Source organism: Pan paniscus, chromosome 18 (assembly GCF_029289425.2).
Source record: "Pan paniscus chromosome 18, NHGRI_mPanPan1-v2.0_pri, whole genome shotgun sequence".
NCBI classification, from domain to species: Eukaryota; Metazoa; Chordata; class Mammalia; order Primates; family Hominidae; genus Pan; species Pan paniscus.
The window spans coordinates 24,806,635-24,822,435 of NC_073267.2; the positions used below are offsets into that span (position 1 = coordinate 24,806,635).

General features: G+C 47.8%; 1 protein-coding gene across 2 annotated transcripts in view; it reads right to left on the bottom strand.

Moving 5' to 3' along the window:
- Positions 1-15,801, bottom strand: part of COG7 (component of oligomeric golgi complex 7) — a 64,744-nt gene that overhangs the window by 6,824 nt on the left and 42,119 nt on the right. For both annotated transcript variants that reach the window (XM_003813706.4, XM_063598575.1), the window contains exons 11-14: positions 15,167-15,232; positions 10,826-11,012; positions 8,445-8,585; positions 2,792-2,875 (exon numbers count right to left, since the gene is read on the bottom strand). In XM_003813706.4, the coding sequence (XP_003813754.1) occupies positions 2,792-2,875; positions 8,445-8,585; positions 10,826-11,012; positions 15,167-15,232 (478 nt within the window). The remainder of the gene's footprint in view (positions 1-2,791; positions 2,876-8,444; positions 8,586-10,825; positions 11,013-15,166; positions 15,233-15,801) is intronic.

Below are 15,801 nucleotides of genomic sequence, written 5' to 3' on the forward strand. Positions count from 1 at the left end.
GTTAACAAATTCATCATTTTTCCCCAAGGCTGGGGGAAGAGAAGGATGCTGATTTCTGGTGTTGGAATTTCTCTGTACTACAATAATTCCTCTCAACAAGCCCTTCCTGAACACCTACTACGTACAAAGACCCCAGACATACTCCTATATTTGGTATACCTTTCATCTGTAGCCATAAGCTTTTGGCTAAGTCCACAGACTCAGTTTTACCTTGCATATATATTGTTTTTAAATTTCAAAGCATTTTCTCCTATTTCATCTCTTTACAATGCTCACATGATTCTGTGTGGGTGAGGGCTTTCACCAACAAGGCAAAGTATCATTTAGGTGAAAAATTTCAGTAATCTGACATCTCTAACTTCAATCAATTGGCCTTAGACTGTAGGGATTGCTGGGGTTCCTAGATCTCACGGTGCAGGTTTCTCCCAGGGATCTTGTCTCTATTCACTCCTTGGAAATCAATATGGAAAGGGCTGCTTATCATCCCACCTGTGGGTATTTGTCTACTATTCTCACATATGCAATCAATATTTCTTGATATCCTGGTTGGGTTAACTCACTGACTTGGGAAAAATGAAGTTTTGAGGTCAGACAGACTTGGGTTGGAGTTTTGGCTCTATCACTGTGAGAACCTGGGCAACTTAATCTGTCAGGACCTCGGATCATCATCGCTGAAATGAGGATGACCTCATATTACTTCAAAAGGTTGTGGTGAGGGTAGAATTAATACGTGTGCTATGCACGTAAAGCAGCTGGCGTCCTAACAGAGCAGCCACTGGGTAAGTCGCTGCTTCCTCCCAGCCCCACTCCCACTGTGAAGGAGGGCTGCCACACCTGTCTCATGGACATGATCTGGCCCAGCCACTAAACAACCTGGCACTGTCTCTGCACACAGTACGTGTTCAATTAGGTGTTCCTTTCCTGGGTTCAGGTCATCAGCCTCCGTACAGCTCAGGAGGACAGCAGCAGGCAGGGAAGGGCCCGGGCCTGGAAACTCCTCCTAGCCCTCATTCCCTCTCTAGACCTCAGTTTCTTCAACCTTAGAATCAACTTGGTAGCCACTCAGGTCCCTTCCAGCACCATCATTTTCTGAATCAATTTAGACTGCAAGCATACTGTCTCTGCTCTAAAATCAGATCATTCAGCCGGGCACAGTGACTCATGCCTGTAAACTCAGCACTTTGGGAGGCCAAGGTGGGCAGATCACTTCAGGTCAGGAGTTTGAGACCAGCCTGGTCAACATGACGAAACCCTGTATCTACTAAAAATAGGAAAATTAGCCAGGTGTGGTGGTGGGCGCCTGTAATCCCAGCTACTCGGAAGGCTGTAGCAGGAGAATCACTTGAATCTAGGAGGCCATAGTTGCAGTGAGCCAAGATCGCGCCACTGCACTCCAGCCTGGGTGACAGAGGCTCCATCTCAAAAATAAATAAATAAATAAAAATAAAATCAGATTATTCCCATGGGTTGTAAAGACCAACCCACATCTTAACAGTTTCATCAGTAGAGGGTATCAGGTGCCCTGGGAAATAGAAGGGAAATGACTGTTGTTTTAGACTTGATACTGCCCCAAATGAACAGAGAGCAGAGAGCCAGCCACCTCACTGCCTGCCAGAGGGACTGCCATGCACTTCTTGCAATTATACAACATGTACTTTTTTTTTTTTTTTTCCTGAGGCAGGGGTTGCTGTGTGGCCCAGGCAGGAGTGCAGTGGTGCAATCACAGCTCACTGCAGCGTCGACCTCCTGGGCTCAAGCGATTCTCCCACCTCAGCACCCCAAGTAGCTGGGACCACAGGACACACCACCATGCCTGGATAATTTTTTACTTTTTTGTAGAGGCGGGGTCCCCCTATGTTGCCCAGACTGGTTTCAAATTTTTGGGCTCAAGCAATTCTCTCGCCTCTACCTCCCAAAGTGCTGTGACTATAAGCATGAGCCACCATGCCCAGCCTAACATTTATAATACTTTTAAAATTCCCTTCTAGTCATTTTGGCAGAGTCACAACTTACACATAGGGGTTGGATTCTAAGGCAAGAGCGTAAGGCAGAAATCACCTTGAAAAGTCTCAGAAATCTCCCATTGTGTGAGGTGAGTGTGGTTTGGCACATGTTACTCCTCTATAGTGTTTCTTGTGCGCACTGACATTTAAGAGCACCTGAGCTAGACTGCAGGAAGGAATGGAAGGAAAGGCCATGTGCAGGTGTCTGGGTGACTGTCAATTCCCAGGGGTGAATGGGGAGGGCAGCAAGGACTCCACGTGCCCCCATTCCCCTGCATGGTTTATTCTGTTCTCTTTTAATATTAAGCCTCTATAACTGTAATTCTTCTGAAGAGATTTGTTTGTTGCTATGAAGTTAAACATGAAAGCACTCCACACAGAGCCTGGCACATAGTAGGTGATCACTAAAAGCTGGCTGAATTTGAATTCACAACCACAAACACACACTACTCTTCTGAAAGTCACAGAGAAGAATTGGCCATCTGCCTCCTGTCTTCCCAAGTCAGAATTTCCCATTAGACTCTCAACTCTGACGCCCTCAGGTACTGGCCACATCTCATATAGGGAGAGATGGTGAAGGAGTGAGAATGTGCTGGGGTCTGGAATCGCCATGTGGCTCTGCTGATCTTCTTAAAGTCCAGGATCTGGGTGCAGACTACCCCAAAGCACAGGCTACCCAAAAGGGTCAGATAGCACCCATGGGGAAATGACTATAAGGGCAAGAATCAAAAGACAAGGAAGGTCTGAAAGACTTCGACCACCCTGGAGAAGCACACAGAAGCTCTTACGTTGCTGATGTACTCGAGAGGGGTGAGACTAAAGGCAGGCAGTTCATCTGTGAGGGTTTCTCCGATGCCAGCCGTATTCCAGCTCTAAGGGTGGAACAAGAGGACACAATCAGTACCTAGCAGCCAGGCAGCTGTGAAGACGCCACCCAGAAATACACAAGAAGAACATGGCCTTCCCTGGAGGCACTGTCTTTGGTTGGAGCTGACCGTTGGAGCCTCCACCACTCAGCAGGCAGGGGCTTCTCTTCTTTAAAGCTTCACCTGGAAGCCCGCCATACAGAAGGCAACGAATTCTCTCTCCGCATTCCTGCAGGTCCATGAAACAGGAACTGCCACACTGGCTGAACTGTGGGGTGGGAACTGATCCCTTTCATTTATCTCGCTGAGATTGTAACAGGAGAAAGCTGGATATTTTTGGTCCAAGTTTCTCTGCGTAGCGGGGCCACTGTGTAGAGAGGTGCTGGGTGCAGACAGCCTCACTACTTCGTGGGTCCTTAGCACCCTAAGGAGAACAGGGCACCCTGAGGTCCCCCACAGAGGCCACGTGTCAGTCCCTTATCTGGGAGGGAGACCTAGGAAGCCCCTCTGGCTGCAGGAAGAGCCAAGCCTCATTGGCAATACTGCTTTACCTCAACTAAAGCTGCTGCTTTATTTCTCACCACCTTCTGGATCTGTTTCTCAACTCATCAGAACTCAGAGGGATGGGGATGGGACGGCACTTCCAAACCCCAACAGCTGCCCCTCTGGCCTCTCTGTAGTCCCCCTGTGCGAGGAGAACCTCAGCACTAACACGTGTTTCTTGCCATTTGGAGTGGAAACATCTTCCGTGTTGCTGTGGGAGCCTTCCCAGCAGTTTATATAGAGTTGGGTAAAGGACCTGTGCACATGTGCTCACAGACTTCAGAGTGGCACACCTTCACACAGAAATCTCGCTTCTTACTTCCAACCTGAGCCACTCTAAAGCCAGCCTGGAAAACAAGGCCCTTTCTGGCTGAACTCTGGGAGTGACTCCGGCAGTCATGTAGGAACTGCTGTCTGCAGCCACCTGATGCCGGATCCGGTTGCCTGATCCTTTAAGTAGCATTCCGGGAAAGGAATGACCATGTCCAACCCTGGGCTCCCAGCCCAGGCTCAGCCTCGGCAGCCCTCCCTGTGCTCTCTAGCGCCCACTTGATTCGGTCTCATTTTCTTTGATGTAAATGAGCCCTTTTCTTCCCCACCCCAGGTGCCCCCAACCCTTGTCCTACAGTTTTCTAGACTCTTTGTTCTTGCCTGCGAATGCTCTTTTGTCTCAAAAGAGCCTACATTTTTTCCAGCTAACTCCCAGTCCACCGAGAAGGAACACGCCAACCATCCACATTTACCAAGTACCCAGGATGTCGAGTGTCTTGTGCTAAGCTTTGCAGGGAAGAGATAAAGAAATGTAAGATTTGCTCCTTGCTCTCTAGAAGGGAGCTACTTGGGGAAGCAAGACCCCCTGACATACTCCCACCCTGTACACCCCCACACCTCCCATCCTGTTCTGGCCCCTCCCCTCTCCCCCCTGCAGACACATGAGTGCTGCCTCCCACTTCTAGAGCTCTCGGTGTCAGAGGCAAGGAGCAAGAAGAGCTCAGGGCGATTAGAGAAGCGGCTGGCCATAGGATGTATGCGGTACACAGAGGCAGACAGAGGCTGGAGGGAGAAGGCACAGCTTTAAACACCAGGCTAAGTAAAGGCTTTACCTTGAACAAGTAAATTGCAAGGGAAAAAGAGAGAGAGAGGAAACTTACCATTCAAAAACGACAAAAAAGACATCCCAATAAATCTCTACGTGCAGGATCCTGGATCCTACATCCTGACTCAAAGGGTTAAAATAAATTATGCCATTTATAAAACAACTGGAAATTTGAACACTGATGACATTAGGAATTCCTTTTCTTTTTCTTTTTTAGGGTTGACTATGGTACTGTGATTATTTTTAGAGTCCTTCTATTTCAGATGAGGCGGTATGTATGAAACAGGATGGCTAGGAGTGGATCATGGTTGGAGCAGGTGATGAGTATATGGAGTTCCTTATACTCTTCTCCCTACTTCTGTGTATGCGTGAAAAGGTCCATAAGAAGTTGCTAAAAACAGACAATCAGACTAGCCCTGGGGAGGGTTTTGAATGAGGAGAGATAAAACCAAAACAATGCTTTGTGAAGGTGAATACAGCAGCTCTGCAGAAAATTGGGGTGGGGGGCAGATGAAAAGCTCAAAAACAGCTCAGAGATGATGAGAATCCCCTGTGGAGACAGGTGTGGGACACAGAGAAAAGGAAGGGACAGCAATCCTTGGTGGTTTGTCGGCAAAGAGGGGTGCAGCAAGGGAGCCCAGATGGTGACAGGCTGGGAAGCAGAGTGTGGGGAGAAGCAACGGCTTCCAGGAAACCAAGAGCAGGTACCAATGTGCAGGGCGAAGACAAGCACTGCTGCCATCCATCCCAGGGACTGCAGCCTGGAGGCCCCAGGAAAGGCCTCAAAGGGGAGGCAGGAGGAGCAGCCTCAAAACATGAACAGGCAGAGGAGAGAGGGAAAGAACAGCTGGAGTGGGAAAGAAGTTTGGAAGAAGCGCAAGACAGAGTGGCTTGAAATAGGAGGGTGCTTAAAAAGCAGCAGATGGCTGGCTGCGGTGGCTCATGCCTCTAATCCCAGCACTTTGAGAGGCTGAGGCAGGCGGATCACTTGAGCCCAGGAGTCTGAGACCAGCCTGGCCAACATGGTGAAACCCCATCTCTACTAAAAATACAAAAATTAGCCGGGTGTGGTGACGCTCGCCTGTAGTCCCAGATACTTGGGAGGCTGAGGCATGAGAAGTGTTTGAACCCAGGAGGCGGAGGTTGCAGTGAGTGGAGATCACACCACTGCACTCCAGCCTGGGCAACAGAGTGAGACTTTGTCTCAAAAAAAAAAAGGAGGGGGCGGGGAAACAGCAGAGAATGTCACTTGAGGGCAATAGGGAAATGCTGCAGGTCATTTTTTAATTGTTCAAAATTTATTTAAAGTGTCCTTCAAATGGGCTTTTCTATCCATCTGTCACCAGGTAAAATAGGTAAACTTCAATAATCCATTTTGAAATCAAATATAGCATTGGTTTGTAGTCTCGGAATATAAAAGGGCAATAGAATTTACCAGCAAATGCTGAAAACAAACATTTGATGACCAGGGTTTAATTTTCAAATCCTTAAGGCCAGAGTGTTTGCCTGGGTATTGTGTGCTGGCACCCTCGGAGTGCTCCTCCTAATCTCCAAAGCCACCTGCACCCATTCCCAAGGGGCCACGGTGCTGTGGTGAAGCCGGAATGAGAAGGTAGGGCCAAGCACCCAGGAACTCCACCATCAATAATGAACTCTGGAATGCAGAAGTAGAGGGAAAAGGACGGGGGAAGCACCACCCCTGTTTAAATGTAGAACTAAGCTGGGAAGCACTGAGGTTTCAGAACAGAAGGTCAGTACCGTCAGCTTTGACAAAATAAAAATAATACAAACAACCCAATCTGCAGGTGAGGGAGGGGACAGGAGAGAGACAAAGAAAGCTAATCCTTTCGTTTTTCAATGGATCATATGTATCAGTATCTGTCTGCAATGGAAACAGGATTAACAAAAAGCAATGGCAACTCCAATCTCTTCATACTCATAATCTTTTTTTCATAACCTTGGAGAGAGCTTCTGGGGAATGAGTATCTTTCGTGGAGAAAAGAAAAAAAATCTCGACCAGGCTTGGTGGCTCATGCCTGTAATCCCAGCACTTTGGGAGGCCGAGGTGGGTGAATCACTGGAGGTCTGGAGTTCAAGACCAGCCTGGGCAACCTGACGAAACCCCGTCTCTACCAAAAAATACAAAAATTAGCCTGGAGTGGTGGCAGGCACCTATAGTCCCAGCTACTCGAGAAGCTGAGGCAGGAGGATCGCTTGAACCCAGGAAGCAGAGGTTGTAGTGATCCAAGATCGTGCCACTGCATTCCAGCCCGGGTGACAGAGTGAGACTCAGTCTCAAAAAAAGAGAAAAGAAAAGAAAAATGTCTCAAGTTCAATAATTCCTTTAGATTCATTTAGTGTCTCTTTTTTCTGGTTAAAGTCAAATAAAATTATATTGTGCATATCTTGTTTTTCTTAAAAACAGCATTATAGTATAATTCCATTTCTTCCTTATAGATCTATCCACTGATGCCCAATCAGCCTTTAACATGTATAGGCGTGCAGAAAGAGATGTCTGGGTTGCTGGACATCAAACTGCTGACGCTGATTATTTCTCAATGGTGGGATCTTGGAGGTATTTATTAGATTTTTTTTTTTTTGTATTTTCTTGTATTGCTTGAGTTTCTAAAAATAAATACCTATACAATTTTTATTTTAAAAAAATCAAGTAAGTCATTCTTCTTAAAAATGAGAATCACAGAAAAGAAGAAAACTACCACTTATTACGCATCTACTCTGTGGCCAGTGCTATGCTAAATTCTATCAATATACAAAATCTCACTTAATCCTCATCAATCTATATGAGAATTACTATATCCCCATCACACAGATGAGGAAACGGAGGCTCACGGAGGAAGGAATGACTCAGCCACGTGATGGCACCCGCCTCATTTCTGCTACAGCTCTCCTCCACTTTACGTCCCCTTCTGTGCTACAAATACAAAATCTGATTGAAATAGATCTCATGGCATTTTGCACAGAAAAATCATAAAGAGTGAAAATCACAAACTTCAAGGGTAGAAGGAACCTCACGATCATGTCGTTTAACTGAGCAATTTTACGGATGGGAATCCTGACTCCCAGTGAGGGGGTGAGGCCTGACTGAGACCATGCAGGAGCCCTGGACTCCCAGCCTTGCAGGCTTTCTAGAGGGTGGCAGAAAGGAGAGCACGTTTGATTTTGCCAGATGAGTTCTTGTCATTTTGTAAAAAGATCTCTTGGTTATTAAAGGCCCATAACTGGAATCCAAATGGCCTTGAAGGGTCAGTAAGATACATTAACCAGGGGGCTGTCCCGCCCAGTAATCCAAAAGGAAAGTAACAAGATCTGGAGCAGGGGAAAGACAGCAAGTAGAGAAAATAGAACAGGCAATGCCTTGAAAAATAATTCGGACAACCAGAAAAGAGAAGAGGGCGTGAGGAAAGGAAAGTGAGTCGATTCTAGAAACAGCCAAACAGAAAAGGTATCAAGGAAAGAAAGGAACAGAACCCTCCAAAGCCCCCTCAAAAACACAAGTTCAATTCTGATAAGGCACTCCGCTGAGTAAAGTTCCAGAACCAATTCTCCAGAAATGATTCGTGTGGTGTGAAAATAATTCAATCTCAAAAGACAATTAGCTCTTCTGACCTGGCCTAACCTACGAAGCGGCACATAATCTCTATTACTTCTCTGCTGCTCCAAATAGGGAAAGTTAATCAAGCAATTTTAATAATCCTGAGAACCGCCTGTGAATAAAGTATCAGAGTAACTACAATAAAGATAAGAAATTCATGCTAAGCAATGAGGTGAAATTGGAAAGTGGCTCTTTCCGGCTTGGGAAAGTTAAAGCGGGATCTTCCCAAAGCTCTTGGAACAGGGAGGGTTAAGCCCACACTCAGTATGCTTGAGTTGGAGGCAGGACCCGGGGAAAATTGATGTGGTCAGTGAGAAACTCACGTCCATCTTGGAAATAAGCAACAGCTGTTGTTTGATGCGCAGGAACACGGAATCGAAAGCCAGCTGGTGGGCCTGCTGGTTAAGCCGAGTCAGCGCTGCTCGAGGTGCAGCCAGCAGGTTGTGGTTGCTTGACCCTTTTTCCTAAGACAAGAAAATGCAAAAGGCAGTTGTTAGGCCTGAAACCCAACCCAGGTATTAGCTAGTTAACCATTTTGAAAACTCACAGGAGAACTGGGGGTTCTATGCAATAGTGGTTCCCAAACCTGGCTGTGCCCCAGGCCCCTCTGGAGAATATGCTGAATTACAGATTCCCAAGCTCCACCCCAGAACTACTGCATCAGAGTTCACTGGGGTTGGAGCCCAGAAACCTAGATTTTAAATTCACTTTCCCAGGTGATTCTGATGCACTTGGGCTAACATGAGCTCATGGACTAGCAGTTTAGGAAAAGTTCACCTGTGACCATCCCTCAGGGATAGAGGAGGTGGGAAAGAGGGGGGAAACAAGATCAGAAGCTTCACATATAAATCAGAGTGATGGACAGAGCCCTAATTCCCGGGGAGGTCAGGTCAAATATACTTGGCTGAAAGCCAAAGTATGTACAACCTCCATGAGTCCCAAGGAATTCCAAATAGCCTGAGAAAATAGAGATGGAAAGTGTAACCTTAGTTTTGTTATTATAAATGAACCGATTACAACAGACATAAATCAGATTAGCAATAAAGATAAACAGAGTTGCTTTAACCTAATCACAGAAGCATGGATGAATGAGTTTCCAGAATTGCTTTACGAAGTGTTTGTCAAGCTCAATGCAACCAGTTGGTGGGTCAAGGTGCAAAGAGATGGGGAGGCCCTGGGAGAATAGCACTGAAGCCTCAGACATGTCCAGGCCCCCTGTGCAGTTCATTCCAGAGCTCTAGGCTGTGGATAATTTTCTACTGCATCTGGCCAGGTGCAGTGGCTCACGCCTGTAATCCCAGCACTTTGGGAGGCTGAGACGGGCAGATCACCTGAGGTCAGGAGTTCGAGGCCAGCCTGGCCAATATGGTGAAACCCTTTCTCTACTAAAAATACAAAAATTAGCCAGGTGTGGTGGCGCATGCCTATAATCCCAGCTATTCAGGAGGCTGAGGCAGAAGAAACGCTTGAAGCTGGGAGGCGGAGGTTGCAGTGATCCGAGATTGTGCCACTGCACTCCAGCCTAGGCAACAGAGTGAGACTCCATCTCAAAAGAAAAAATTTTCTACTGCATCTGGTGCTCCAGGAACAGCAATGTCTCCTCTGTCTATCACCAAGAGTGAAGTTAAAGCCAGACCAGTGAGGGAGGAGGACGGTTCTGCAAAGGATGCCCACGGTCTTCTTATGACCCTGGAAGCCATTCCCAAGGAATTGTGTGACTCATTCCATTTGTTAGGAAGTTCTCCTGTCCCTGGACCCCAAGGGGCTCAAAGTCAAGGGCAGCGTTATGGCAGGCAAACTAAGAGTTTAAAGAAAAAAACCAGGAGGGAACACCAATCCCCAAGTCCTCATGGTCCCATGTGGAAGAACTTGTACTTGGGTAGACTCCTGGTGACTCTGCAGCCTGGCTTCTCCCTTGGAAAAGAGTAGTGACTTCTCTTGCTCCTCCTGGTATCCTGGGTTGGGATCCTCTATTACAGGTTCTGCCTGCCTGCAAGCAGTACACATCTGATCCTCTCTCAGGAGGCTGACCCTGAACAGGGCCAGGGGCTGTCCAGCTCTGTCTGACCGGCTGACAAGTTTCATTCTGGAGTGAATTACAGCAAGTCCCCCTAGCCGCAGATCTAAACCCACATTCTCTTTTTTCCTTTTTTTTTTTTTTTTGAGATGGAGTCTCGCTCTGTCACCCAGGCTGGAGTGTAGTGGCACAATATTAGCTCACTGTAACCTGTGCCTCCCTGGTTCAAGTGATTCTCCCACCTCTGCCTCCCAAGTAGCTGGGACTACAGGCGCGTGCCACCACACCTGGCTAATTTTTGTATTTTTAGTAGAGACCGGGTTTCACCATGTTGGCCAGACTGGTCTTAAACTCCTGACCTCAGGGGATCCACCCACCTCAGCCTCCCAAAGTGCTGGGATTACAGGTGTGAGCCACCACACCTGGCCTAAAGCCACATTCTCTAACCTGGCTTTTATCAGTAATAAAGATCCATCTCTTCTAACCTCTACATCTGTATCTCAATGGGTTTCAAGTTTAATATCTTAGCTCCTTAAAATCCCAACATAAATGAGACAGAGAGGTAGTAGCAGGGTACGTCACAGGCCAGGGCCACACACAGGGCCCGCCTGTAACCCAGAGAGGGAGAGGGTGAGTGATGAGAAGAAGCCTTTCATTTGCAAGAATGCCATTCATTTGGTCTCATACCTTAAGGGTATAAAGTATTTCCATTAAACTGGCATATTCAGCAGGGTTATCTTTCTGGAGGTAATTATATTCTTGCCATGGGTTCTTGGCAGAGTTCTTCTTTTCTGTCAAGATGCTCTCCTGAAAACCAGCCAGGCTCCGGGGGCTGCAGGAATCAGATAGATACTTCCCAGCTGTGGACAAAATCCTGTAATGAAAGGAATGACCATTATGCCCTGAGCTATTTGCATGGAACTTTCTTCTTGGAGCAGTCAGATTGCTCCTTACTAAATTCAAAGATAATCCTCATGAGACAGACTGAATTAAGGTCCAGTTTATAAGGCAACGAAAGGATGCCCTTCATCATTGAGGAGTGAGCTGGACCTCAGGTGCACAATAAAAAAAACCCAGCGTTTTTATTCCTGCTGAACATTCACAGTGCCAGAACATGCTATCTCCCTAATATGACCAACAGCCTACATAGGGGCAGCTCTCAGTTTAGTCTGGAACACTGTGCACCTTCTATGGAGACTTTTCTTGCTATATGAGCATCAGGGTGTAGAACAGTCAAATGCCAGCATGGGCCACCACCACCACCATCAGAGAGACCACCGGGCAGGATAGCAGCTGGCTGGCTCCTAGAGAACAGTGACAGCAGCTCGCTGCACGCCATTTTACCCATGGGCCCACCTGTCCTACATGCCGAGCTTGCATGGTATTTGTGTTTGGTGGCACTGGGAGGTTTATTTTTGTGGTTTAGGTGCTACAGAGAGATCTATTGAGGCTGGCACTTTCCAAACTCTTTGAGAAAGACAAACGCCTAGAGGAGGTTTCATATGATAATCCACCCCTTGTACTGCTGGGGAAGTGGAATCTTGACCTCCACCCTGTTTTCCTTAGCCCAACTTTACCACCCATCCTACCCATCTAAATATGTACAGAATTACATGAACATGTGTAACGCATTATGACACATCCCAAATTTGGCTAATTCCCTGCCTTCTCCTTTACTGTAATTTCTTATGAAAACATTGCTTTGGACATAGCAGTTTTTAGGATGCACTCACTATTTCAAAAACAGATCCTTGAGTTGTTCAAGAAATGCCTGTACTTGCAAATAAATCCCTGTGATACGATCTTCCTCAGAAGCCACTGCTGACATAAGCAGCTACCTGCCTCTGCCATTAAGTTCAAGTTCGTTCTTCCTGTTGCTTGAGCCAACCAGTAACTTTGGTTGGGTCTCTTATCTGTCAAACTGTGGCCTGTCTCTGCCATTGCCTTACTTCCAGTCTTCACTAGTTCTTGTCTGGATCACAGCAGGCTTCCAACTAACTGGCTTCCCCTTCCTCTAGTCCTCGAAGTTCTACTTAATCTGTCCTCCTAAGGGTTAGCGGAATGATCTTCCCAGAAGGCAAATCTGATTTTGGCTTTTTCCCAAAGATAGTGCTTCACAGGGGCATTAGAAAGGCTTGGTAGAGGAGAGGCCTTAAGGACCCCAGGAGGTTTCAGCCCTCTGCGCCATCAGCCAATGGCAGAGCTCCCAAAGGGCTCTTGCTTCTGTTCTGCATTTAACACATGCTGTCTCATTTCCCTCCAACTGGACGGTGAGGACAAAACACAGACTGTTCTTCATTTGTGAATTACTAGCACTAGCACAGTGCCTGGTACGTGGCAGGGGCTCCACAACTGTTGAAGGATGGGTGACCCTGGCTTTAGTGACCAGGTCTTCGGGGGACAGTTCAATGAGACAGTCAGGTTTTGGAAATCTAGCATAAATTTACAAGTTCCCATGGCTGAGAAGTGGGCAATAACTTGTCATAGTTGAGGGAACCAATGGAATTGTAATCCTCCCTCCTCTGTGCACACTGCGTTCTCTTGGCACAGCAATGAGCATACTAGCACATGCTGGATGCTCCCATTAATTTCTAAGCTCTTTGAGGGCGAGGATTGAGTTTAATTAACTGATATCCCCAAGACCTAGCTCAGAGCCCAGGAAAGCTGTGGCACAGTGGGAAGGGAGGTAGGGGTGAGTAAAGTGGGAGACAGAGGTGAGTGGGGCGAGAGATAGGGGCAAGTGGGGCGGGAGGTAGGGGCGAGTGGGGCGGGAGGCAGGGGGCGAGTGGGGCGGGAGGCAGGGGGCGAGTGTGGCGGGAGGCAGGGGGCGAGTGTGGCGGGAGGCAGGGGGCGAGTGTGGCGGGAGGCAGGGGGCGAGTGTGGCGGGAGGTAGGGGGCGAGTGGGGCGGGAGGTAGGGGGCGAATGGGGCGGGAGGTAGGGGCGAGTGGGGCGGGAGGTAGGGGGCGAGTGGGGCGGGAGGCAGGGGGCGAGTGTGGCGGGAGGTAGGGGGCGAGTGTGGCGGGGGGTAGGGGGCGAGTGGGGCGGGAGGTAGGGGGCGAGTGGGGCGGGAGGTAGGGGCGAGTGGGGCGGGAGGTAGGGGACGAGTGGGGCGGGAGGTAGGGGTGAGTGGGGCGGGAGGCAGGGGGTGAGCAGGGCAGAAGGGAGAGGCGAGTGGGTGGGGGGAGGTGGGGCAGGAGGTAGGGGCGAGTTGCTAAGGAAGGTCTGTGCTCTTTGTTGGCAGTTTCTTCTCACGATTCTTTGTTTTCCGTCATTTCTGAGACCACCAACTGTCTTTAGTCCAAGATTTTTTGTGATGGTTCTCATTATGGGGAAAGGCTCACAGCAGGATAGAGTGGGAGCAGCTGCTGCTGTTCCTAACTCACTCCTGAATGCCCAGCACAGAAATTGCGTGACTTTCGGGAGTGAATAAAACCAAAGTGCCACAGGCATACAGTGGAGCGTGTGTAAATAATATAAATGAAGTAAATGGTAATTCCTAGGACACAGATTTTCCTTAATCTCTTAATGAAATCAAGTATTACATTCTGAAGGGTAAGGAGAGACTGGTTAGGAGCACGAATGGGGACACAATAGATAAAAGATGGGCCTCTCTGGGCTGCATTTTGCAGCCCAGAGAGGCTGAAAGCCTGGCTGAGCTTCAAGTCAAGAACAGCCTGGGTGTATCCAAGGGAGCTCCTGAAAGAGATGATGTCATCCTGGAAGCACTAAGCCTGGAAAGGGACAGTCACCATCTGTGTTCCTGGCTGGAAGGCTGCACAGTGTGCATGCGTGTGTGTGCGTGTGTGTGTGTGTGTGTGTGTGCGCGTGCATGTGTGTGTGTGTGTGTGTATGTGGCAGGCGCCTGTAAAGCTTATCTTATCTCCCCATCAATCTCACCAGCAGCACCTAGACTCCTACCAAGGACCACTCCCCACCAACAGGCGGGTGGCAGAGGCAACAGGTCAGAACGCGCTGGGCCGCTCCAGTGACAAGATTGACATTGGCCACCCAGCTCTTATGATCACTTCCCTGCAGAAAGGGATCATTTTGTGATTTACGGGCTGAGTAAAGCAAGGCCGAGTTGAAATCTCATCTGAGAGATTTCTCTCGTCCTGGGCAGCTTGGGCCAGATATAGGGAGATTGCTGTGGCTCCTCTGTATTTTCCTAGCACCCATTACTTACTTTTGGAACAGTGGTGCTTTCATTTCACTTTGTACCACCACTAAAAATTTCATCACCCAGAGATTACTTTAGGGCAATAAAGAATCACCTAAGAAGGAGGTTAAGGGATTGCTGCTGGTCCCTCAAACAACTGTATGAAACAGACTTCTTCCCCTTAACTCCTAAGGAATAGAGGCATCAGCCATACCAAGGGAATCGAGAGATTTCATTTAAAGGGATAAAGAAAGAAATGTGGGAAGCCAGAGCCCCTTGAAGGGAAAAACTGTCTAAGGAAGGCCACCTCAGGGCAACATAAAAGCCCTGGCAGGTATGAGAAGAGAGGAAGGGAGTAGGACAAGCTTTTCCAGGGCAGACCCCAGAGATTCCCCTTTGATACACAGCCCTTCAGCAGCACAGAATTTGACTGCAGGACCCAGAAGGCAGGCTGCCTAAGTTCACCCCGATTCTGAAGGCTGGCCCAAGGGACTTCACCACCACTTGTCACACCGTTTCTATATGGAAATTTATTTTTAGTCCCAACAACTAATTTATAAACAAGCAGTCGGAACGAAGCCCATTCCTAATTTGGAGACAAGATGCACTGTTTCCTCATTTAGGCTGAAACCACCATATCAAACCAAAATTATGTGACCCCTGCCAAGTAGGACAAAGCCTTGCCCTTTTTAGGTGCTCAATAAACGTTTAATGATGACAATAATGACACGCTGTATCTAGGTACAGACAGTCCTCCAGCCCTGTGGCCTTCACATCTGGCATATGCCGTCCTTGCTGTACTGTGTACTAGACCAAGCTCGTGCTGATCAGGAACCCCAGGGTGTAGAGGACAATGACTCCTCTCTCCTACCTGTTGGCTAGCTGCTGCTCGAAGTCCCCACAATGCCGCAAAAGCTCCCCACAGGTGGCTATTATCCTAAACAAAACAAAAAGCACTTCAAGTTCAAGTATCTGGAATGCCAGCCTTTACAGGACAAACATTGTCTTATTCATAAAAATCCTAACTATTTGCTCCTTTGGGTAGTTCTGGTTCTGGGAAAGCCGTTAAACATCTGCTGGCCTGAAATGTTTCATTCATTAGTCATTAATGTAAAAAGAAAATGCTGGTCCCTTCCAATAACCTCCATTGTCACTGGCATCTCTGCTACGAAAGCACAATTCTATCCATGGCCCCCTCAAATAATTTTACATTTCCAAAATACTCAGCTTTGTCCTTGAGAAAAACAGGGTAGAGATATTTTATATCTAAAATTTATTATTTATTTATTTATTTATTTTTGCAACTAAGTCTCGCTCTGTCACCCAGGCTGGAGTGCAATGGCGTGATCTTGGCTCACTGCAACCTCTGCCTCCCAGGTTCAAGTGACTCTCCTGCCTCAGCCTCCCAAGTAGCTGGGATTACAGGCGCATGCCACCACGCCTGGCTAATTTTTGTTATTTTTAGTAGAGACGGGGTTTCACTATGTTGGCCAGGCTGGTCTCAAA